The sequence below is a fragment of the Hyla sarda genome, chromosome 1 (assembly GCF_029499605.1).
Source record: "Hyla sarda isolate aHylSar1 chromosome 1, aHylSar1.hap1, whole genome shotgun sequence".
Classification (NCBI taxonomy): Eukaryota; Metazoa; Chordata; class Amphibia; order Anura; family Hylidae; genus Hyla; species Hyla sarda.
The window spans coordinates 379088782-379113829 of record NC_079189.1 but is presented as its reverse complement, the minus strand read 5'-3'; the positions used below and the strand labels follow the sequence as shown (position 1 = coordinate 379113829).

The window sequence follows — 25048 nt, the reverse complement described above, 5'->3', positions numbered from 1 at the left end:
TTGTGGCCATGGCGGTTTCACTGTACAGCAGCAGATAGATTCCTATTGAAATCCACAGTAGCGCACTTAATCAGGTTCTTGTCAGGGTTAAATCCTAGAAATGGGAAAGGGACGCTAGCGATAAACAATATGTCTTAGAGAAAGGCAATTTAAAAGGATCTTCAATAATGTCCTAACACAGAAAGCTGGAAGATGATATGGTTATACTCCTATTGATACCCTCACTATATTCTACATTTACATGTGAGATAACTACTAGTGATGAGCACGAATATTCGAATAGCAAATTTTTATCGCGAATATCGGAACTTTGTGATTTCGCAAATATTTAGAATATAGCGAAATATATTTGATATGAGGAATAGTCATTTTTTTTCACAGTACACATCACAATGATGTGTACTGTGTAAATAAAAAGGGATCATCCCTCCCTGCTTCCGGCTTGTGGTCCAAAGAAGGCGAATATATGACATCTTGCGAATATCGGCACTTCCAGAGGGCACTGATCCCTCCCTTCTTTTAGCTTGTGGGCCAATGAGAAGGATGCAAATACAGTTGTCAGAGGTTAGCAACATGCCTAGCAACCAATAGGAAAGTAGGTAGTTGAAAGATATAATCGCGCATGCGCATTTTTGCGAATTTCACATGGAAAAAAGTTAACGAATATGTGAATTTCGAGAATATAGGATGAATATTCATCCATATATTTTCAAAATATTGCTAATTCGAATATGGCCTATGTGGCTCACCACTAATAACTACTAGAGGGTCAATTACTTAAAGGGGTACTCCGCCCCTGGCATCTTATCCCCTATCCAAAGGATAGGGGATAAGATGTTAGATCGCCGCGGTCCCGCTGCTGGGGACCCCGGGGATCGCTGCTGCGGCACCCCGCCATCATTACTGCACAGAGCGAGTTCGCTCTGTGCATAATGACTGTCGATACAGGGGCCGGAGCAGAGTGACGTCATGGCTCCGCCCCTCATGACATCACGGCCCGTCCCCTTAATGCAAGTCTATGGCAGGGGGCGTGACGACTGCCACGCCCCCTCCCATAGACTTGTATTGACGGGGGCGGGCAGTGACGTCACGAGGGGCGGAGCCGTGGCGTAATGATGCTCCGGCCCCTGTATTGCCCGTCATTACGTGCAGAGCGAACTCGCTCTGCGCAGTAATGATAGCGGGGTGCTGCAGCAGCGATCCCCGGGGTCCCCAGCAGCGAGACCCCGGCGATCTGACATCTGACATCTTATCCCCTTTGGATAGGGGATAAGATGTCTAGGGGCGGAGTACCCCTTTAATAACCAGCACAGTCTAATTCCATGAACCAGAGAGGCTTTAGTGTCCGGGTCATAGAGAGTAAACTAATCTTCTAGTCTCCATGTTGATTCTTTGTGCTATAGAGTTAAAAGTAGACCACATCTTGAAGTGTTTCTGTCTTCTGCTGCTATTCTCGTCCTTAGAAAAATCTAAAAGTAACTTGAATGCCTGTTTCAGAATGCTGTAAGGAACTACAGAATAATGTCATCTAAACTGATTTCTCTGATGAGGACAAGAAAACAAATGTTATTTTACAAAAATAGAATTTTCCATCCTCTGCTCAGCCTTTCGGTCATTTTTACATATTTGGAGAATTATTTTTAGATTTTGTTTTAGAAAATGTTGGAAGGTATGAGGAATCTACTATAAAACATTAGCAAGGTTTTGACTGTGGTGCCAACTTGAAAAGAGGACCAAAACCATATGAGCTCAATATTAGAACATTGGCCACTATCATTCTAAGAGGCCAGCCCTGTCTTTTGTTGTAGGCTCTATTCTCCTTACAGTTTTTTTTTACAACAAAAATGAAATTTGTATTTATATCTATATATGTGTGTTTATATATATATATCTACATGTATTTATTATCTCTACCCCTCTTTATAAAACAATACATATATATATATATATATATATATATATATATATATATATATTACACTACTCATCATGATTTGTCTTAGCTAGACATTCACCTTTTTAGGCTTCATTCACACTCTGTAAAAATTGAAAACAAAATACATATTAAATAAGTACAAAAAATGGCAACATTTATCTAATAGTGCACTATAAAAGTCTAAGGACAACTGTCTGGAAGCGTCCACGCTGTTAAAAAAAAAAAAAAAAAAGTGTTGTAATTTACATGTTGATGGCAACTTTTCCATTCCATTACATAAAAAATACAGGCATTTTTTTTAATACCAATTTTTTGGCTGAATTTTGCATTTATGTTTATGGTTTATAAATCCAGCCTTAGTCTACTTTGTATGCTTCTTTTTATTGAAGTGTTGTTAATGAGTATATAGAGAATTTTAACCTTTTTTAGAGGTGGAGATGTAAGTTGCAAGTTTCATTAATATAAAACAGATGTCAAACCGGAACAAACAAGGCACCTATCCTGTTGCATCCTATTGCCATAGACGTGCATTGTACAAATCAGATTTGCCAGGATTCTATTTTTTAACAGCACGGCAAAACAAGTCTCCATTTTTTTCTATTAAGTTAAAAAAAAGCTGATTCTGATGACAACTTTTATATATAACATATAACTATTGGTGCATGTACGGTATTTCAGTATTGGTGTGTAAGAGTGTGTATTGCAAAATTGCTTTTAAAATTTAATTTTGACAATGACTGTTTATTTAAAAGCCATATAATTATCTAAGAATAATAGAAACTGGAATCTGAGAAGTGGGAGTTGCGTTCCATTATACCACTAAAACATTTTGCTTTTGTCTGTATCTTTAATATGGAACGTCTCCGCGGCAGTAAATCTGTCTGCTGCCTGTGTTTTCTACATAAATAAAATCTTTTGGCCACATATTGGGACACTTTAAAAGGCTTTATGAAAAATAAAAAGAATATATTTCATAGTGATCTTATCAAGTGAAGCCAAATCTCATTAACCCTGTCATCGTATATTTAGGAAATATATTCATCTCCCGGCTGTCTAAGAGGCTGGTAAAATGAACACATTCCCTCTAGTGGCTTAAAAGATTGGGGTTGTTCCCTTTACTTGTGAAGCTAATACAAAAACATGTGTTTGCACCGAATTTCTTTTAAAGCTCATTATTGGCTGCAAAGTAAGAAAACCATGTTTGCTAACAAAATGTTATTTTGTCAAAAAAGTATCTCCTATACAGGAAGAATAATATGCTAGCATTGGTTATGTAGTAAAAAAAACTTGGTGGATTGCAGTGATAGGGTGGGTTCACACCATGTTTTTCAAGTACGTTTCCCGTATACGTTTTCATTATTGAAAACGTATGGAACCGTATTGAAAACCGTATACATAGACAAATAATTGAAAACCGTATGCATCCGGTTGCGTACGGTTTGCTTGCAATATGGTTTTCTCCTGTACTCAAAACCGTGGTTGACCATGGTTTTGTCTACTGTTTAAAAACCGTACTGCAATACGTTTTTTTTTTTTACATGGACGTCAATGGGAAACGCACATGTATACGGTTCCATACGGGAAACCGTATACGGTTTTTACTTTGTACATGCGCATTTGCATCCTAAAGTCCCCACCCAACACCCCTCCCATTAAAAATGGATAACATTTTCAAAAACATGTTTTTTTTTATAAAAACGGACAGAACTGTATGCACTTTTAAAAACAGTATACGGTTTAAAAACACATATGGTTTACTTTTTCCCATACAGTTCCATCCGTTTTTTTGCCATACGGTTTTCTTTAGAAAAACGGATTGAAAACACTATGGCAAAAACGGGATGTGAACCCAGCCTTATTACAAATACAGCTGTGGGGCCAACAGCTACCATGTGACCTTTGTATTTGTTAGTGTCTTCTAATGTAGATGAGTATCTCTGGGGCAACCTCAGTGATCCTTCCCTACAGCTTTAACCCTACGTATCCCACATATCAAAAATACATTAAAGGGATACTCCTGCCCTCCTGTACAGGGGCACCTACTCACTCGTCCTCTGAGCACTTTGGTCTCCACCGTTAGAAACTAGTTTCAGTGACAGCCCTGCTGATAGTGGATACATTTTATTTCCCTGGAGTACCCCTTTAAGTATAGCAGTATACTGTAAGCTCCAATGCTTCTTCACCAGTAGCTCCCAGCTGTTAGCAAGTCATATGTTCACACAGCATAAAATTCTCCGGCATATTTTAGTTTACGAGCATCTATTCATCCGTCGTTGTCAAAAATGCAGCCCCAACAAAAATTTCAGTCACATTTTTCATAAATTACAGATGACAATGGACAAGTAAAAAAAAAATAGGCCACCGCGTTTTAGACTGTGTGAATTTCCCCTAACAGGGTATTGGAAGCTCTGTTAGAAATCTAACTCTGACTGCTATATAGATATGTAAGAAAAGTAAAGAGCAAAGAATTGTGGGTCAATATTCTATTCAATAGTCGACATAAAGCATGATATAAAGGCATGAAATGTTTGTAAAACAACACGTCTTACAGCTGTTTTGCTAGACAAGTATCATTGTTATACAACAGTTCTTAAAAAAAAAAGGATTGGACTTACATGTATCAGGCTTCAGATGGCTGTTGGTAATACCAAAGTACTGTGGGTTTTCAATGACAGGGATCTTTGTCATACCAATGATAACTGCATCAGGGCCCCCTTCTGAGGAAGATGGGGTATTGCTGCCATTGGAGATATGATGAAGAGGACTAGCCGAATCATCATCATTGCTAATCACAGAGGAAGGACCTGGAAAAGAAACAGCAGGTTTATTTCATTGTACTCTAGCAGAGTTGTATTTGGGCCTGGGCTCTCAGATACTATTGTTTGAACTACAGCATAATGACATGATATATTACATTTCATTTCATCCTTCGAAAAAAAAATCAAATAGAAATAAAAAAAAAAAGAACATAAAGAGGTGTACTACCAAACCATATACACAACCAATTAAAATTATACTGAATGAGACTATCAACGGTTGCCATAAACAGAAGCCAGAATGATAAAACATATCAGAATGATGTAACTGAATATAGGACACTATCATGGCGTTACAAAGTCATCCGTGGTGTAATCCTGTATGCACAGTTTATTATAAGCACGTTCTTAATATTTTTTTTCATCACTCATAGTCATACTTTGGATAAAAGTTACAATTTCAGTGCAGATGTGTGCAACTGAAGAAGACTTCTGTTCCATAAAATGTGGACACAGCAATGGGTACAAAGTATACACAATACATGAAACATGTCACAATTTGTACCCATTCCTGTGTCCAAATTTTATGGAATAAAAGTCTTCTTCGACTGGACATATCTGCACCAGACCTTTACCATTTCTCAAAAGATGGACTATAAGTGATCTTTACCTTTTATCCATTGCTACTGGATGTCATCCTGCATTGCCCGCAGCATGGAGGGGCTATCAGGGTTAGCTGACACTTTTGATTATAATCATACCATGAAACATATTGTGTACCATGTGTTCTAAATATATAAAATCACACTTGGTTCCATGATCTGTTGTGAACTCTATATGGAAATCCTCAGTCTTTCTGCTTATTTTACAATAGATATATAGTGGGGAAAAGTATTTAGCCAGCCACCAATTGTGCAAGTTCTCCCACTTAAAAAGATGAGAGTGGCCTGTAATTTTCATCATAGGTATACCTCAACTATGAGAGACATAATGAGAAAAAAAAATCCATAAAATCACATTGTCTGATTTTTTAAGAATTTATTTGCAAATTATGGTGGAAAATAAGTATTTGGTCACCTACAAGCAAGATTTCTGGCTCTCACAGACCTGTAACTTCTTCTTTAAGAATCTTCTCTGTCCTCCACTCGTTACCTGTATTAATGGCACCTGTTTGAACTTGTTATCAGTATAAAAGACACCTGTCCACAATCTCAAACAGTCACACTCCAAACTCCACTATGGCCAAGACCAAAGAGCTGTCAAAGGACACCGGAAACAAAATTGTAGACCTGCACCAGGCTGGGAAGACTGAATCTGCAATAAGCAAGAAGCTTGGTGTGAAAAAATCAACTGTGGGAGCAATTATAAGAAAATGGAAGACATACAAGACCACTGATAATCTCCCTCGATCTGGGGCTCTACGCAAGATCTCACCCCGTGGTGTCAAAATGATCACAAGAATGGTGAACAAAAATCCCAGAACCACACAGGAGGGGGGGTGGGGGATTGGACACCTAGTGAATGACCTGTAGGGAGCTGGGACCAAAGTAACAAAGGCTACCATCAGTAACACACTATGCCACCATTTACTCAAATCATGCAGTGCCAGACATGTCCCCCTGCTTAAGTCAGTACATGTACGGGCCCATATGAAGTTTGCTAGAGAGCATTTGGATGATCCAGAAGAGTATTGGGAGAATGTCATATGGTCAGATGAAACTAAAGTAGAACTTTTTGGTAAAAACTCAACTCATCGTGTTTGGAGGAGAAAGAATGCTGAGTTGCATCCAAAGAATACCATACCTACTATGAAGCATGGGGAGTGGAAATATCATGCATTGGGGCTGTTTTTCTGCTAAGGGACCAGGACGACTGATCCGTGTAAAGGAAAGAATGAATGGGGCCATGTATCGTGAGATTTTGAGTGAAAGGGCATCAGAAAGGGCATTGAAGATGAAACATGGCTTGATATTTCAGCATGACAATGATCCCAAACACACCACCCGGGCAACGAAGGTGTGGCTTCATAAGAAGCATTTCAAGGTTCTGGAGTGGCCTAGTCAGTCTCCAGATCTCAACCCCATAGAAAACTTTTGGAGGGAGTCGAAAGTTCGTGTTGCCCAGTGACAGCCCCCAAACATCACTGCTCTAGAGGAGATTTGCATGGAGGCATGGGCCAAAATACCAGCAACCTGTGTGTGAAAACCTTGTGAAGACTTCTGTTATTGCCAACAAAGGGTATATAACCAAGTATTGAGATGAACTTTGGTTATTGACCAAATACTTATTTTCCACCATAATTTGCAAATAAATTCTATAAAAATCAGAAATGTGATTTTATGGATTTTTTTCTCATTATGTCTCATAGTTGAGGTATACCTATGATGAAAATTACAGGCCTCTCTCACCTTTTAAAGTGGGAGAACTTGCACAATTGGTGTGCTACGTGTGACTCTACCCTTAATGTTTACCTGTTTATTTAAGAAAAAAATATTTTTTTTTACATATCTTAGAGACTTTTCAAAAGTTTTCATCGGTCATCTGAGTGTTCAAACCCTGTTTCTGAAAAATGTCAAAGTTTTTAGAAAGTTGCAGTGCCCATTTAAGGCACCTACCAGGGGATAGTTAGAAGCTGCCCTATCTGTAGTATTACGCAAAGATTGTTAAATGGGTACCCCCTGCACTCTCATCCATTGAGCTCCCACTCTGCTATTGCAGAGACTGGGGCGGCACAGCGCTTTGGTATCAACGGATTTCCCATAGGGATGAGTGGAGGGCACGTGCTCACCCCCACTCTGTGTGCGAGGAGAGCGAGTGGGAATGTGTAGGGAATACATTTTCCTATACTGCAGTACCCCGTTAAGCCTTCTTTGTGTCCTACTACAGATAATGTCCTACAGCCAGGCACAGGACAGTGATGGGCAGGAGGGGCATATGACTGGCCTCCTGGGACACAGAGGTCATTTTTTTTTATATGCCTTATTTCTTTTTCGTTTCAATTGCAATATAAGACAGAATAGGATTAAAGGAAAGGAAAAGATTAAAAGTGAAACTACAGGGATTTTTTTCTATTTTTGAATTATTATTTGTGAATTTTGGAGATGATTGATAGAAAAGATACAGTAAAATATGGATGAATTAAAAACAGCCATAGACTAGAATGGTTGCTGTAGCAACATACTGCATTTGACTGGGGCCGTCATGTTTGAACTCTCGGCAAGCAATGGCTACATCAGCATTGAGGAATCTTTTGATAAATGGGCCCTATCATGACACATGCTGTTAAATGCTCACTTCTTTGACAAATTAGCTGTTTTACATCAAGTTGCCTAAATTCCATTTCCTTAATGCTGCAATAACTAAATGACACTGCAGCGATGGCCATGTAGCTGACACAAGCTGGAAAGCAGAATGCTCAGGAATCACAAATGAGAAAACAATGTTCTGAAATGTAATTTTAAAAAAAGCAGATTTCTGCTGACAAGGAGTCACCGTGTGCGCCCTCATGAATCATGTAGACACTATAAAGTGCCTAAACTCTGCTTATCCAGATTAAATGGGGTCACCTAATTACTTGTCACAAGGATCTAAGTAGCCAGATTTTGACAGACATTATTGACTGTGTCTTGTCAAGCAGCTTATTCCTGTTACTGGCAGTGTGTGTGGCATTTTATATGCTCCTGTACCTTCAGAAATGACCTTTGTCGTTCCATGGTTAACTGTTTCCATGGATTTTAGGTAGTCTTTAGGTAGAACCATGATGGTTTCTCTGAACACCCAAATGTATTCTGCAACATTTAAACTGAATAAAAAGTCATGTTGCTTAATAATTTTAAAGGTGCAATCTATATATATTCTATACATGCCTGGATAATGGATAATACACTAGAACTGCTTCAGGATAGGTGGGAAAATGACAAGGAATTGGTACTACTGCTTTCTAGCTGAGGTCCATTGTAAAAGAGCTGTAAAAGGTAACTACAGCCTGTATATAGTCTGATGTAGTCTGAAATCTACCTTCTGACTCCTCATTGGTTCAGAATGTTGCTTTCCCTCCCCTCTCTCTCTTTGTCTAGTTAGATTAGCTGGTTGGGAATAAACACACAACCACAATCTTGGTAGAAGGTCAACACGTAGAGAAGTCATTTACTATTATATTCTGAGAAAGGGGACTTTTATTGTATGAAGCTTATAGTTTAGATAAAACTCATAACCAAGCTTAAAAATTTGGCATATTTGGGGCATGTTAGGATGCCACCATGTGCAAACAACAAAGACAGCTTTTACTGTCTTGGAGCCTTTAACTATATAATTATTTTGGTGTACAATATACACTATGAAAAGAAATAATCGGGTTGTTCTTAAAAATGTATTTTGTATTGTCAGCAATGTGACTCCAAGGCAGAAAGCCAATTTTTCTCGGTAAGCCCTTCAAGAATTCTAAAGCATTTAACATAACCATTAGAAATAGTTGACTACTCATTCAAGTGCTTTGAATTTTTCCAATGGCTTCCTTTATGTGGGATCATGCACAATCCAATAATTTAAGTCTGGTATACAATAACAATGAAACACTAAAACGGACTTGTCAGCATAATAGCAGAGGTGTAAATAAACCCATGGCTAGATAGGAGTCATCAGACATACACTTTTTATCTTAATAGTCCTCTCCAAGATTGTTAACATGCAAATGAGGCTCAAGTGCTAAAAGAGTGTTCCCCAGCATGGGGAATCCCCAGGTAAATCCAGCCCATGTTCTCTTTATCTAATACCAAGTGAAGACTTCCAGGGAGCGGTGGGTTTCAGTGGCGCTGACCAGGAGCGGACACGGCAGGTGAGTAGAATGAGGACTTTTATTAAAACAATGCAACGCTTTTCACCGCACTTGGGAGGCTTCATCAGTGTAAGACTCACCGCAGTCGACTGGAGCTCAGGAGGTAGTAGATCCACAATACTACGGTGGTCTGGAGCAGGAGATGTAGTGGATCTGCAGGACCTGTGTGGCAGATGACGCGGGCTGTGCCAGGGAGTGGAGTCTAAGGTGCCGCTGGTTTTCACCAGAGCCCGCCGCAAAGCGGGATGGACTTGCTGCGGCAGGCGGCACCCAGGTGGCTGGGGTCAAGCGTGGCACAGAAGGAAATAGACTGGACGTAGTCAGGCTAGCAAGAGGTCTGGGCAGGCATCACAGGAGCGTAATCAGTAGGGTAGCAGAAGGTCAATAGGCAGGTGGCTAGGAACACGGTCAGGTCACGGAATGCAAGGTCTGGTACATGGCAAGGAACAAGAAATACTGCTTTCTCTAAGGTGCTAAGGCAAACAAAGATCCGGCATGGGCAATAGGGAGGAGCTGGAACTTATAACAGAGGTACAGGTGTCAAACTAATTACGGGCGTACTGGCCCTTAAAATTTCAAAGCTCCAGCGAGCGCACACCCTAGGAGGTGGGGGCATGTGCGCCGGAGCTGAGGAACAGAGGCCGGGGAGAGAGTTGAGTGACAGGCTGGGACTCACATGCGGGTGCGTCCCGTGATGTGAATCCCAGCCCCGCCAGCGGCAGGCCTGGTCAGGGAGGTGCGCTCACGGCTGATATGTCCGTCCGGAGCGCAGTGTATAACTGGCATCCTGATGAAGCCACGCAGTGAAACGCGTTGCATTGTTTTGATAAAAGTCCTCATTCTACTGACCTGACGTGTCCGCTCCTGGTCAGCGCTGCTGAAACCCACTGCTCCCTGGAAGTCTTCACTTGGTATTGTTCGTTTGGTTGGGGAGGCTGCAGACCGGGCCTAGTACTCACGCTGACAATTGTTGTGTGTGAGCTCACACAACCACCTCTGGTAAGGGTTATTCTAATTTCTTCCCTGGACCTCACATTGGCAATTTTACGCTATGGAGCGCTTTCTCATTTCTTTTAAGCTCTTTATCTAATGGCTGTTGGTCAATCAGAGTAGGTGAATGTAAGCAGGCTGGGTGCTGTGATTAAAAGGAGATAGGCTGGACTTATCTGGGCTCTTGCTATTCTAAGGAATGCCCCCTGGGCATTTGAACCTCCTTTTGATATTGACATCTATATCTTGGTCTTGTAGAGGACTATTAAAATAAAAAAGTATGACCAGAATCATGATGATTAGTCCTATATAGGCATGGGCTTATTTATACCCCTTTTTTTCTTGCTTACAGGTCCGCTTTAAGTTCATTTACCAGAATAAGAACTCTATGAAATCCACTATATGTCACATTCATAGTATTTATTTTAACAAAGTTAAATGTTTTAGCTTAATAAAAATTTAGTGCTGGGCAAATATAAACCATGGGGGAAACATTGGACATAGTACCAAAATCATAGATTTGGGAAATATGAATGCACTGTATTTCACTGTAGACATGGGGAAGGTCATAGAAAGGACCAAGGTGATAACATTAAACAGTAAAAAAAAGTCACATTCATCAGCTATTAACTGTACATAGCATTTTATCGCAGCAAACTGGTTCTTCATTAACATGTACAGTACGTGGAGTAAAATCAATGGTAAAGCAGATGGTAGATTTATTACTTGTAAATACTGGAGCATGGAGATCACATAGGTCAACAGGGCTGACAAGATATCTGATATTACCACTGTGAATCCAATGCTTTTTTTTAAATTAAAGTTTAATGATAACCAGTAACATAAGGTAAGGGAAATGTCATAGCCTGGTGAGCATTAAAGGGGTTCTCCACGATAAGGAGATTTTAGTACGTACCTGGCAGACAGTATTGGACATGCTTAGGAAGGATCTGCACTTGTCTTGGGGCTAAATGGCTATGTTGTGAGATTACCATAACTGTGGCTAGCTTTTTGTAAACTGGTATTTCCTGTTTCAGTTTTCTTCTTTTGCCTACAAATCCCATAATTCCATTTTCCTCCCTCCCCCACATCAGCCACTCCACCCATTGAATCATAATTGAGCTGCATCCATTCAGATCAGTGTGGTTTTCAATCAGGGTGCCTACAGCTGTTGCAGATTGATCTCTCTCCCACCAAGCGATCCCTCCACCCATTGAAGCAGACAGGCTCCCTGTCATCAGCTGACTAGTGAGTCAGGTCTCGACCACATTGCTGGGAAAAATCTGAGACAACAGTCATTTTGTATGCTGGTAAAAATAAATATTGGAGTGAAAATTACAGAAGAATTGTGAGAAAACCGTCACACACAGGTACAGACACTATATTATGAACTACATTAACTTTACAGCCCCTGTAGCATAGTCAAATAAAAAAAATCCTGGAATACCCCTTAACGACAATGGACGTAAATGTACGTCATGGTGACGTGGTACTTAGCGCACCATGACGTACATTTATGCGCCGACATGATCGCAAGCACCGGAGCGGTGCTCACGTCATGCCCGGCAGGTCCCGGCTGATATCAGCAGCCAGGGACCCGCCGGTAATGGCAGACATCCGCGATTGCGCGGATGTCCGCCATTAACCCCTCCGATGCCGTGATCAATACAGATCACGGCATCTGCGGCATTGCGGTAGATTGAATGGACGATCGGATCGCCCGCAGCGCTGCCGCGGGGATCCGATCATCCAGCATGGCGGCCGGAGGTCCCCTCACCTTTCTCCGGCCGTCTCACGGGGTCTTTTGCTCTGGTTTGAGATCGAGTAGACCAGAGCAGAAGATCACCGATAATACTGAGCAGTGCTGTGTCCTATACATAGCACTGCACAGTATTAGCAATCAACTGATTGCAATGAATAGTCCCCTATCGGGACATAAAAAGTGTAAATAAAAAAGTAAAAAAATGTAAAATAAAAAAGTAAAAAAATTTGAAAAATCCCCACCCCCAATAAAAAGTAAAACGTCAGTTTTTCCCCATTTTACCCCCCAAAAAGCGTAAAAAAAATTATTAATACACATATTTGGTATCGCCGCATGCGTAAAAGTATGAACTATTAAAATATATTGTTAATTATCCCGTACGGTGAACGGCGTAAACATAAAAAAAAATTAAATAGTCCAAAATTGCTGCTTTTTGTCACATTTTATTCAAATTTTTTTTTTATAAAAAATGAATTAAAAGTAAAACCTAAGCAAAGGTGGTACTGATAACAACTACAGATCAAGGTGCAAAAAATGAGCTCTCATATCGCCCCATATACGGAAAAATGAAAAAGTTATAGGTGGTCAAAATAGATCAATTTCAAACATACTAATTTTGTTAAAATGGTTTGAGATTTTTTTTAAAGGGGTACTCTGGTGAAAACCTTTTTTCTTTTAAATCAACTGTTGGCAGAAAGTTAAAAATATTTGCAAATTACTCCTATTAAAAAATCTTAATCCTTCCAGTACTTATTAGCTGCTGAATGCTACAGAGGAAATTCCTTTCTTTTTGGAACACTGATGACATCACGAACACAGTGCTCTCTCCTGACATCTCTGTCCATTTTAGCAACCATGCACAGCAGATGCACAGCAGATGCATAGCAGATGTATGCTAAGGGCAGCATGGTGGCTCAGTGGTTAGCACTGCTGCCTTGCATTGCTGGGGACTTGGGTTCAAATCCCACTAAGGACAACAATAAATAAAGCATTACTATTATAATAACGTCAGCAGAGAGACCTGTGGTCGTGAGGTCATCAGAGAGCATTCCAAAAAGAAAAGAATTTCCTCTGTAGTATTCAGCAGCTAATAAGTACAGGTAGGATTAAGATTTTTTAATAGAAGTAATTTACAAATATGTTTAACTTTCTGCCACCAGTTGATTTAAAAGAAAAAAGGTTTTCACAGGAGTACCCCTTTAATCCCTTAAGGACCAGGCCATTTTACACCTTAGGACCAGAGCGTTTTTTGCACATCTGACCACTGTCAGTTTAAACATTAATAACTCTGGAATGCTTTTAGTTATCAATCTGATTCCGAGACAGTTTTTTCGTGACATATTCTACTTTAACATAGTGGTAAAATTTTGTGGTAACTTGCATCCTTTCTTGGTGAAAAATCACAAAATTTCATGAAAATTTTAAAAATTTAGCATTTTTCTAACTTTGAAGCTTTCTGCTTGTAAGGAAAATGGAAATTTAAAATATATTTTTTTTATTCACATTTCCAATATGTCTACTTTATGTTTGCATCATAAAGCTGACATGTTTTTACTTTTGGAAGACACCAGAGGGCTTCACTTTTCCAATTTTTCACAAAATTTTGAACCTCGCTTTTTTTCAGAGACCAGTTAAGGTTTGAAGTGGATTTGAAGGGTCTTCCCATTAGAAATACCCCACAAATGACCCCATTATAAAAACTACACCCCCCAAAGTATTCAAAATGACTATCAGTAAGTGTTTTAACCCTTTAGGTGTTTCACAGGAATAGCAGCAAAGTGAAGGAGAAAATTCACAATCTTTATTTTTTACACTCGCATGTTCTTGTAAACCCAATTTTTGAATTTTTACAAGGGGTAAAAGGAGAAAATGTATACTTATATTTCTCTCGAGTAAGCACATACCTCCTATGTCTAAGTAAAGTGTTCGGCGGGCGCAGTAGAGGGCTCAGAAGCGAAGGAGCGACAAGGGGATTTTGGAGAGTACGTTTTTCAGAAATGGTTTTTGGGGGGCATGTTACATTTAGGAAGCCCCTATGGTGCCAGAACAGCAAAAATAACCCACATGGCACACCATTTTGGAAACAAGACCCCTTGGGGAACGTAACAAGGAATAAAGTGAGCCTTAATACCCCACAGGTGTTTCACGACTTTTGCATATGTAAAAAAAATTTTTTTTTTTCACTAAAATGTGTGTTTCCCCCCAAATTTCACATTTTTGCAAGGGTTAATAGCAGAAAATACCCCCCAAAATTTGTAACCCCATCTCTTCTGAGTATGGAGGTACCCCATAAGTTGACCTGAAGTGCACTACGGGCGAACTGCAATGCTCAGAAGAGGAGTGTCACGATGCCGGCTGGCAGGTAGTGGACCCTCTGTGCCAGAGAGGGATTGGCGTGGACCGTGCTAGTGGACCGGTTCTAAGCCACTACTGGTTTTCACCAGAGCCCGCCGCAAAGCGGGATGGTCTTGCTGCGGCGGTAGTGACCAGGTCGTATCCACTAGCAACGGCTCACCTCTCTGGCTGCTGAAGATAGGCGCGGTACAAGGGAGTAGGCAGAAGCAAGGTCGGACGTAGCAGAAGGTCGGGGCAGGCAGCAAGTCAGGGGCAACGGCAGAAGGTCTGGAAACACAGGCAAGGAACACACAAGGAACGCTTTCACTGGCACTAAGGCAACAAGATCCGGCAAGGGAGTGCAAGGGAAGTGAGGTAATATAGGGAAGTGCACAGGTGAAAACCCTAATTGGAACCACTGCGCCAATCAGCGGCGCAGTGGCCCTTTAAATCGCAGAGACCCGGCGCGCGCGCGCCCTAGGGAGCGGGGCCGCGCGCGCCGGGACAGAACAGACGGGGAGCGAGTCAGGTAGGGGAGCCGGGGTGCGCATCGCGAGCGGGCGCTACCCGCATCGCGAATCGCATCCCGGCTGGCAGCAGGATCGCAGCGCCCCGGGTCAGAGGATGTGACCGGAGCGCTGCAGCGGAGGGAGTGAAGCGAGCGCTCCGGGGAGGAGCGGGGACCCGGAGCGCTCGGCGTAACAGTACCCCCCCCCTTGGGTCTCCCCCTCTTCTTGGAGCCTGAGAACCTGAGGAGCAGACTTTTGTCAAGGATGTTGTCCTCAGGTTCCCAGGATCTCTCTTCAGGACCACAACCCTCCCAGTCTACTAAAAAAAAATTTTTCCCTCTGACCTTTTTGGCAGCCAAAATTTCCTTGACCGAGAAGACGTCCGAGGAGCCGGAAACAGGAGTGGGAGGAACAGATTTGGGAGAAAAACGGTTGAGGATGAGTGGTTTGAGAAGAGAGACGTGAAAGGCATTAGGGATACGAAGAGAAGGAGGAAGAAGAAGTTTATAAGAGACAGGATTAATTTGACACAAAATTTTGAAAGGACCAAGATAGCGTGGTCCCAACTTGTAGCTAGGGACACGGAAGCGGACATATTTAGCGGAGAGCCATACCTTGTCTCCAGGGGAAAAAACGGGGGGAGCTCTTCTTTTCTTATCCGCGAACCTCTTCATGCGTGAAGAAGCCTGTAAGAGAGAATTTTGGGTCTCTCTCCATATAATGGAAAGGTCACGAGAAATTTCATCCACAGCGGGCAGACCAGAGGGCAAGGGGGTAGGGAGGGGGGGAAGAGGGTGACGGCCGTACACCACGAAAAATGGGGATTTGGAGGAAGATTCAGAGACCCTGAAGTTATACGAAAATTCGGCCCATGGAAGGAGATCTGCCCAGTCATCCTGGCGGGAGGAAACAAAATGTCGCAAATAATCACCCAGGATCTGGTTAATTCTTTCTACTTGTCCATTGGACTGGGGATGATATGCAGAGGAAAAATTTAATTTAATCTTGAGTTGTTTACAGAGAGCCCTCCAGAATTTAGACACGAATTGGACCCCTCTATCCGAGACAATCTGCGTAGGCAACCCGTGAAGACGAAAAATGTGTACAAAAAATTGTTTAGCCAACTGAGGCGCAGAAGGAAGACCAGGAAGAGGGATGAAATGTGCCATTTTGGAGAATCGATCAACGACCACCCAAATAACGGTGTTGCCACGGGAAGGGGGTAAATCAGTAATAAAATCCATACCAATCAGAGACCAAGGCTGTTCGGGGACAGGCAGAGGATGAAGAAAACCAGCGGGCTTCTGGCGAGGAGTCTTATCCCGGGCACAGATAGTGCAGGCTCGCACAAAGTCCCCAACATCCGTCTCCAGAGTCGGCCACCAATAGAAGCGGGAGATGAGTTGCACAGATTTCTTGATGCCCGCATGACCTGCGAGATGGGAGGAGTGACCCCATTTGAGGATTCCGAGGCGTTGGCGTGGAGAAACAAAGGTCTTTCCTGGAGGAGTCTGCCTGATGGAGGCAGGAGAAGTGGAGATCAGGCAGTCAGGTGGAATGATGTGTTGCGGAGGGAGATCAACTTCTGAGGCATCCGAGGAACGAGAGAGAGCATCGGCCCTAATGTTCTTATCGGCAGGACGAAAGTGAATCTCAAAATTAAATCGGGCAAAGAACAGAGACCACCGGGCCTGGCGAGGATTCAGCCGTTGGGCCGACTGGAGGTAGGAGAGGTTCTTGTGGTCGGTGTAGATAATAACAGGAAATCTTGATCCCTCCAGCAGATGCCTCCATTCCTCAAGTGCTAATTTAATGGCTAGAAGCTCTCGATCCCCGATGGAGTAGTTCCTCTCCGCTGGAGAGAAGGTCCTAGAGAAAAAACCACAAGTGACAGCATGCCCGGAAGGATTTTTTTGTAGAAGAACAGCTCCAGCTCCTACTGAGGAGGCATCAACCTCCAATAGGAAGGGTTTGGAAGGGTCAGGCCTGGAGAGCACGGGAGCCGAAGAAAAGGCAGACTTGAGTCGTTTAAAGGAGTCTTCTGCTTGAGGAGGCCAGGACTTGGGATCAGCATTTTTCTTGGTTAAAGCCACGATAGGAGCCACAATGGTAGAAAAATGTGGAATAAATTGCCTGTAATAATTGGCGAACCCCAAAAAGCGTTGGATAGCACGGAGTCCGGAGGGGCGTGGCCAATTTAAGACGGCAGAGAGTTTGTCTGGATCCATCTGTAGTCCCTGGCCAGAGACCAAATATCCTAGAAAAGGAAGAGATTGGCATTCAAACAGACATTTCTCAATTTTGGCATAGAGTTGGTTGTCACGAAGTCTCTGAAGAACCATACGGACATGCTGGCGGTGTTCTTCTAGATTGGCAGAAAAAATTAGGATATCGTCCAGATATACCACAACACAGGAGTATAACAGATCACGAAAAATTTCATTGACAAAGTCTTGGAAGACGGCAGGGGCATTGCACAGTCCAAAGGGCATGACCAGATACTCAAAGTGTCCATCTCTGGTGTTAAATGCCGTTTTCCACTCGTCCCCCTCTCTGATGCGGATGAGGTTATAGGCGCCTCTTAAGTCCAATTTAGTGAAGATGTGGGCACCTTGGAGGCGATCAAAGAGTTCAGAGATGAGGGGTAAGGGGTAGCGGTTCTTAACCGTGATTTTATTAAGACCGCGGTAGTCGATGCAAGGACGTAGGGAGCCATCTTTTTTGGACACAAAGAAAAATCCGGCTCCGGCAGGAGAGGAGGATTTACGGATAAAGCCCTTTTTTAGATTCTCCTGGACGTATTCGGACATGGCAAGAGTCTCTGGGGCAGAGAGAGGATAAATTCTGCCCCGGGGTGGAGTGGTACCCGGGAGGAGGTCGATAGGGCAATCATAAGGCCTGTGAGGAGGTAGAGTCTCAGCTTGTTTTTTGCAGAAAACATCCGCGAAGTCCATATAGGCCTTAGGGAGACCGGTTACTGGAGGAACCACAGAGTTACGGCAAGGGTTACTGGGAACCGGTTTTAGACAGTTCTTGGAACAAGAGGACCCCCAACTCTTGATCTCCCCAGTGGACCAATCCAGGGTTGGGGAATGAAGTTGAAGCCAGGGAAGTCCAAGGAGAATCTCCGAGGTGCAATTGGGGAGGACCAAAAGTTCAATCCTCTCATGATGAGATCCGATGCTCATAAGAAGGGACTCCGTGCGGAAACGTATGGTACAGTCCAATCTTTCATTATTTACACAATTGATGTAGAGGGGTCTGGCGAGACTGGTCACTGGGATGTTGAACCTGTTGACGAGAGAGGCCAAAATAAAATTTCCTGCAGATCCAGAGTCCAAGAAGGCCACTGTAGAGAAGGAGAAGGCAGAGGCAGACATCCGCACAGGCACAGTAAGACGTGGAGAAGCAGAGTAGACATCAAGGACTGTCTCACCTTTGTGCGGAGTCAGCGTACGTCTTTCCAGGCGGGGAGGACGGATAGGACAATCCCTCAGGAAGTGTTCGGTACTAGCACAGTACAGGCAGAGGTTCTCCATACGGCGTCGTGTCCTCTCTTGAGGTGTCAGGCGAGACCGGTCGACCTGCATAGCCTCCACGGCGGGAGGCACAGGAACAGATTGCAGGGGACCAGAGGAGAGAGGAGCCGAGGAGACGAAACGCCTCGTGCGAACAGAGTCCATATCTTGGCGGAGTTCCTGACGCCTTTCAGAAAAACGCATGTCAATGCGAGTGGCTAGGTGAATAAGTTCATGTAGATTAGCAGGAATTTCTCGTGCGGCCAGAACATCTTTAATGTTGCTGGATAGGCCTTTTTTGAAGGTCGCGCAGAGGGCCTCATTATTCCAGGACAATTCTGAAGCAAGTGTACGGAATTGTACGGCATACTCGCCAACGGAAGAATTACCCTGGACCAGGTTCAACAGGGCAGTCTCAGCAGAAGAGGCTCGGGCAGGTTCCTCAAAGACACTTCGGATTTCCGAGAAGAAGGAGTGTACAGAGGCAGTGACGGGGTCATTGCGGTCCCAGAGCGGTGTGGCCCATGACAGGGCTTTTCCGGACAGAAGACTGACTACGAAAGCCACCTTAGACCTTTCAGTGGGAAACAGGTCCGACATCATCTCCAGATGCAGGGAACATTGGGAAAGAAAGCCACGGCAAAACTTAGAGTCCCCATCAAATTTATCCGGCAAGGATAAGCGTATCCCAGGAGCGGCCACTCGCTGCGGAGGAGGTGCAGGAGCTGGCGGAGGAGATGACTGCTGAAGCTGTGGTAGCAACTGTTGTAGCATAACGGTCAGTTGAGACAGCTGTTGGCCTTGTTGCGCTATCTGTTGTGACTGCTGGGCGACCACCGTGGTGAGGTCAGCGACAACTGGCAGAGGAACTTCAGCGGGATCCATGGCCGGATCTACTGTCACGATGCCGGCTGGCAGGTAGTGGACCCTCTGTGCCAGAGAGGGATTGGCGTGGACCGTGCTAGTGGACCGGTTCTAAGCCACTACTGGTTTTCACCAGAGCCCGCCGCAAAGCGGGATGGTCTTGCTGCGGCGGTAGTGACCAGGTCGTATCCACTAGCAACGGCTCACCTCTCTGGCTGCTGAAGATAGGCGCGGTACAAGGGAGTAGGCAGAAGCAAGGTCGGACGTAGCAGAAGGTCGGGGCAGGCAGCAAGGATCGTAGTCAGGGGCAACGGCAGAAGGTCTGGAAACACAGGCAAGGAACACACAAGGAACGCTTTCACTGGCACTAAGGCAACAAGATCCGGCAAGGGAGTGCAAGGGAAGTGAGGTAATATAGGGAAGTGCACAGGTGAAAACCCTAATTGGAACCACTGCGCCAATCAGCGGCGCAGTGGCCCTTTAAATCGCAGAGACCCGGCGCGCGCGCGCCCTAGGGAGCGGGGCCGCGCGCGCCGGGACAGAACAGACGGGGAGCGAGTCAGGTAGGGGAGCCGGGGTGCGCATCGCAAGCGGGCGCTACCCGCATCGCGAATCGCATCCCGGCTGGCAGCAGGATCGCAGCGCCCCGGGTCAGAGGATGTGACCGGAGCGCTGCAGCGGAGGGAGTGAAGCGAGCGCTCCGGGGAGGAGCGGGGACCCGGAGCGCTCGGCGTAACAAGGAGGAGCACCATTGAGCTTTTGGAAAGAGAATTCGTTTGAAATGGTAGTCAGGGGCCATGTGCATTTACAAAGCCCCCTGTGGTGCCAGAACAGTGGACCCCCCCCTCACATGTGACCCCATTTTGGAAACTACACCCCTCACAGAATTTAATAAGTGGTGCAATGAGCATTTACACCCCACTGGCGTTTGACAGATCTTTGGAACAGTGGGCTGTGCAAATGGAAAATTAAATTTTTCATTTTCACGGATCACTGTTCCTAAAAACTGTCAGACACCTGTGGGACATAAATGCTCACTGTACCCCTTATTACATTATATGAAGTGTAGTTTCCAAAATGGGGTCACATATGGGGGGGTCCATTGTTCTGGTACCATGGGGGCTTTGTAAACACAAGTGGCCTTCAATTCCGGACAAATTTTCTCTTCAAAATCCCAATGGCGCTCCTTCTCTTCTGAGCATTGTAGTGCACCCATAGAGCACTTTACATCCACATATAGGGTTTGCTCTTACTCAGAAGAAATTGGGTTACAAATTTTGGGGGGCTTTTTTTTATTTTCCCTTGTGAAAATGAAAAATTTAGGGTGACACCAGCATTTTAGTGAAAATTTTTTTTTTTCATTTTCCCATCCAACTTTAATGAAAATTTGTCAAACACCTGTGGGGTGTTCAGGCTCACTATACCCCTTGTTACGTTCCTTGAGGGGTGTCATTTCCAAAATGGGGTCACATGTGGGTATTTATTTTTTGGGGTTTATGTCAGAACCGCTGTAAAATCAGCCACCCCTGTGCAAATCACCAATTTAGGCCTCAAATGTACATGGTGCGCTCTCACTCCTGAGCCTTGTTGTGCGTCCGCAGAGCATTTTACGCCCACATATGGGGTATTTCCGTACTCAGGAGAAATTGCGTAACAAATTTTGCGGGTATTTTTTTTCCTTTTACCTCCCGTGAAAATAAAAAGTAAAGGACAACACTAGCATGTTAGTGTAAAATTTTTTTTTTTTTTTACACTAACAGGCTGGTGTAGACCCCAACTTTTCTTTTTCATAAGGGGTAAAAGGAAAAAAAGCCCCCAAAATTAGTAGTGCAATTTACGGAGATACCCTATATGTGGCACTAAACTGTTTCCTTGAAATACGACAGGGCTCTGAAGTGAGAGAGCGCCATGCGCATTTGAGGACTAAATTAGGGATTGCACAGGGGTGGACATAGGGGTATTCTACGCCAGTGATTCCCAAACAGGGTGCCTCCAGCTGTTGCTAAACTCCCAGCATGCCTGGACAGTTAGTGGCTGTCCGGAAATGCTGGGAGTTGTTGTTTTGCAACAGCTGGAGGCTCTGTTTTGGAAACACTGCCGTACAATACGTTTTTTTATTTTTATTAGGGGGACAGTGTAAGGGGGTGTAAATGTAGTGTTTTACTCTTTATTATGTGATAGTGTAGTGTAGTGTTTTTAGGGTACGTTCACACTGGCGGGTTTACAGTGAATTTACCGCTAGGAGTTTGCGCTGCAGTGAAAAATTTGCCGCAGCTCATATTTGAAGCAGAAAACTTACTGTAAACCCGCCAGTGTGAATGTGCCCTGTACGTTCACATGGGGGGGCAAACCTCCAGCTGTTTCAAAACTACAACTCCCAGCATGTACTGACAGACCGTGCATGCTGGGAGTTGTACTTTTGCAACAGCTGGAGGCACACTGGTTGGAAAACCTTCAGTTAGGTTCTGTTACCTAACTCAGTATTTTCCAACCAGTGTGCCTCCAGCTGTTGCAAAACTTCAACTCCCAGCATGTACTGATCGCCGAAAGGCATGCTGGAAGATGTAGTTATGCAACAGCTACTACAACTCCCAGCATGCCCAGAGAGCTGTTTAGGCTTGCTGGGAGTTGCAGTATTGCAACATCTGGAGAGCTATAGTTTAGAGACCACTGCACAGTGGTCTCCAAACTGTAGACCTCCAGATGTTGCAAAACTACAACTCCCAGCATGCCCAGACAGCAAACTGCTGACTGGGCATGCTGGGAGTTGTAGTTTTGCAAGATCTGGAGGTGCACAGTATAGAGATCACATTGCAGTGGTCCCAAACTGTAGACCTCCAGCTGTTGCAAAATTGCAACTCCCAGCAAGCCTAAACAGCTCTCTGGGCATGCTGGGAGTTGTAGTTTTGCAACATCTGGAGGGTTACAGTTTAGAGACCACTATAGTGGTCTCAGACTGTAGCCCTCCAGATGTTGCTAAGTAACTCACCGGCTTCCGTTGGATCCAGGGAGCTGCGTCGCGGTCCTCTTCTTCCGCCGATCGTCGCCCGCTGCCGCCGCTGATCGTCGCCCGCTGCCGTCGCCGATGGGTAAGTGGATATTCGGCGCCGGTCCCTGTCGGTTTCCCCGTTCTGCCCCGCCTATTGTGGGTGGGCAGGACGGGGAAACCGAAAGTAAACCCCTCCGCCCCCGATCTGCTATTGGTGGTCGCGTCTAGACCACCAATAGCAGAGATAGGAGGGGTGGCAACCCTGCCACCTCACTCCTCAGCTACAGGGGGATCGTGGGTGTCTAGGACACCCGCGATCCCCCTTCTATTCCGGGTCACCGGGTCACCATAGACCCGTAATTACCCGGAATCGGCGCAAATTACAAGTGTGAATTCACTTGCGATTTGCGCCGATCGCTGACATGGGGGGTCTAATGACCCCCCTGGGCATTTGCGCGGGTGCCTGCTGATAGATATCAGCAGTCACCCCGGCCCGATCCCCGCCCGGCGCGCGGCGGGGACCGTAATTCCCACGGGCGTACAGGTACGCCCTTGGTCCTTAAGTACCAGGGAGCAAAGGTGTACCTGTACGCCCTTGGTCCTTAAGGGGTTAAGCGGTACAATTATATAAAAGCATATAACATGGGTATCATTTTAATCGTATTGACCCACAGAATAAAGAAAACATGTCATTTTTACCGGAAAGTGTACAGCGTGAATACAAAACCTTCCAAAATTTGCTAAATTTCGGTTTTCTTTTCCCACATAAATAATATTTTTTTGGTTGCGCTGTACATTTTATGGTAAAATAAGTGATGTCATTACGAAGTACAATTGGTGACGCAAAAAACAAGCCCCATATGGGTCTGTGGATGGAAATATAAGAGAGCTGTGATTTTTAGAAGGTGAGGAGGAAAAAACAAAAATGCAAAAATAAAATTGGTCTGGTCCTTAAGGCCAAAATGGGCCTGGTCCTTAAGGGGTTATACATGTTAAAGCTGTTTTGTTTTTTAAGTACAATATGGTTGATATTCAATATTTCAATGTTTTGCCTATATGTAGTAGAAAATGAAGGCACTAAGAGCATCTTCATGACTCAATATCTTGGGTTCCTGAAGGATCATGAGAACTGATATTTTTCTAAGGAGCATACCTATAGTGGTTTATTGGAAATGGAGTCTTTGGGCACCAGAGGTAGTAGTTTTACCTTATACCTGGTGCACAAAGAGCCCACAAGAAGATCATTGTATTTTAAATAACGGATAATGGGTCAGGATCCTGTTAGAGATTGTGAATTTGGGGAGCTACAAGTTGCAATTCTATGTGTTGTCCAGATCCATGTGAGTTAAAAGCCAAGTGTAACCTCACTGTGGACAACATGTGTAGTGGATAACCTGTAAAGCTCAGACATAACAATAAGAAACAGCAGAGGACTCTTGTGACTAGCAGCATGGGAGCAGTATTTCAAGGTAAGTATATACTGTAAGATATTTAGACATAATGTTAAAGGGTCAGTACAACCCTTTTTATAATAACATTGTCTCATATGAGATATTCTACATTTGTGTCAGTTGAGCACCCATGTTGTCACACATCTGTTGAGTAAGGTAAGAGTTAACACAAGTGACCACACCATATATAAGTAGTGGAAATTATTCTCTCCTTGTAATTCATGTTTAAAGGAAACGTGTATGGTTATGGTTGCTATGGAGGGCCCCCTAGGGAAATTACTACCTAGAAACATTGGCAACCATGGCCGGTAAGAATGCACAAGCCCTGTTCTAATGCCAACTCCTCTGCTTCTCTCAATCTGTGATTCATTTCTTTGGGTGGACCAGATATGCATTACAAAGCAATATTTTCAACCCTGTCTACGTTCTAAAATCCCTAGCTCTTCTTTCCATGTTAATGTTCGGCTAATGGCATTTAAACATTGAAAAAAGTCGAGCTTCCAAATTCATACGAGGGTTATGTGTATAATTCATATGTATTGCAGAACAGGCTATAACAGACTGCCAGGTAAAGAATTAACGACAGTCATAAAGTAGTTCAGTTTCTGAAGGACCATTTAAATCACTAGTAGAACAAATGATATTGCCCCTTCTGATCAATGATAAATTTATGGCTCCTTAGTATTGGCAGATACTTGATTCTGAAGGGGTATTAGAGAAACATAGCACTGGAATAAGTACTCTTCAGAGATTCCTGGGCCATATACTAAAGGGACAAGGAAGTATTAAGAAAGGATTTACTTCCTTTAACAGTGGGTACATCGAATATTTTGTATTGGGGGAATTTTGGAAAATTAACCATAATTGCCCCAAATAAAAACTATTTCTTACTGTTGGTTGAGGTCTTAGTTGCAAAAGCTTTCAAAACTCTTGGGAACCTATGACAGTTTAAAATAGCCATAGGGATTCTAACCAAAGGTCAACACTATGATTCAAGCGAAATTGAACAAGGATTTTTACATTATGATTAGAGATGAGCCGAATCTGGCGAACCTGGATTCGACCTGAACTTTAGGATTTTCACGGCTCGGCTAACTCCCCAGCT

At 43.7% G+C, this 25048-nt stretch overlaps 1 protein-coding gene and 1 long non-coding RNA gene across 4 annotated transcripts in view; one reads left to right on the top strand and one right to left on the bottom strand.

Moving 5' to 3' along the window:
* Positions 1-25048, bottom strand: part of NTRK2 (neurotrophic receptor tyrosine kinase 2) — a 274910-nt gene that overhangs the window by 87824 nt on the left and 162038 nt on the right. For all 3 annotated transcript variants that reach the window (XM_056524265.1, XM_056524272.1, XM_056524255.1), the window contains one exon: positions 4552-4740. In XM_056524265.1, the coding sequence (XP_056380240.1) occupies positions 4552-4740 (189 nt within the window). The remainder of the gene's footprint in view (positions 1-4551; positions 4741-25048) is intronic.
* Positions 1-25048, top strand: part of LOC130275824 (uncharacterized) — a 33143-nt gene that overhangs the window by 3259 nt on the left and 4836 nt on the right. The window lies entirely within an intron of this gene.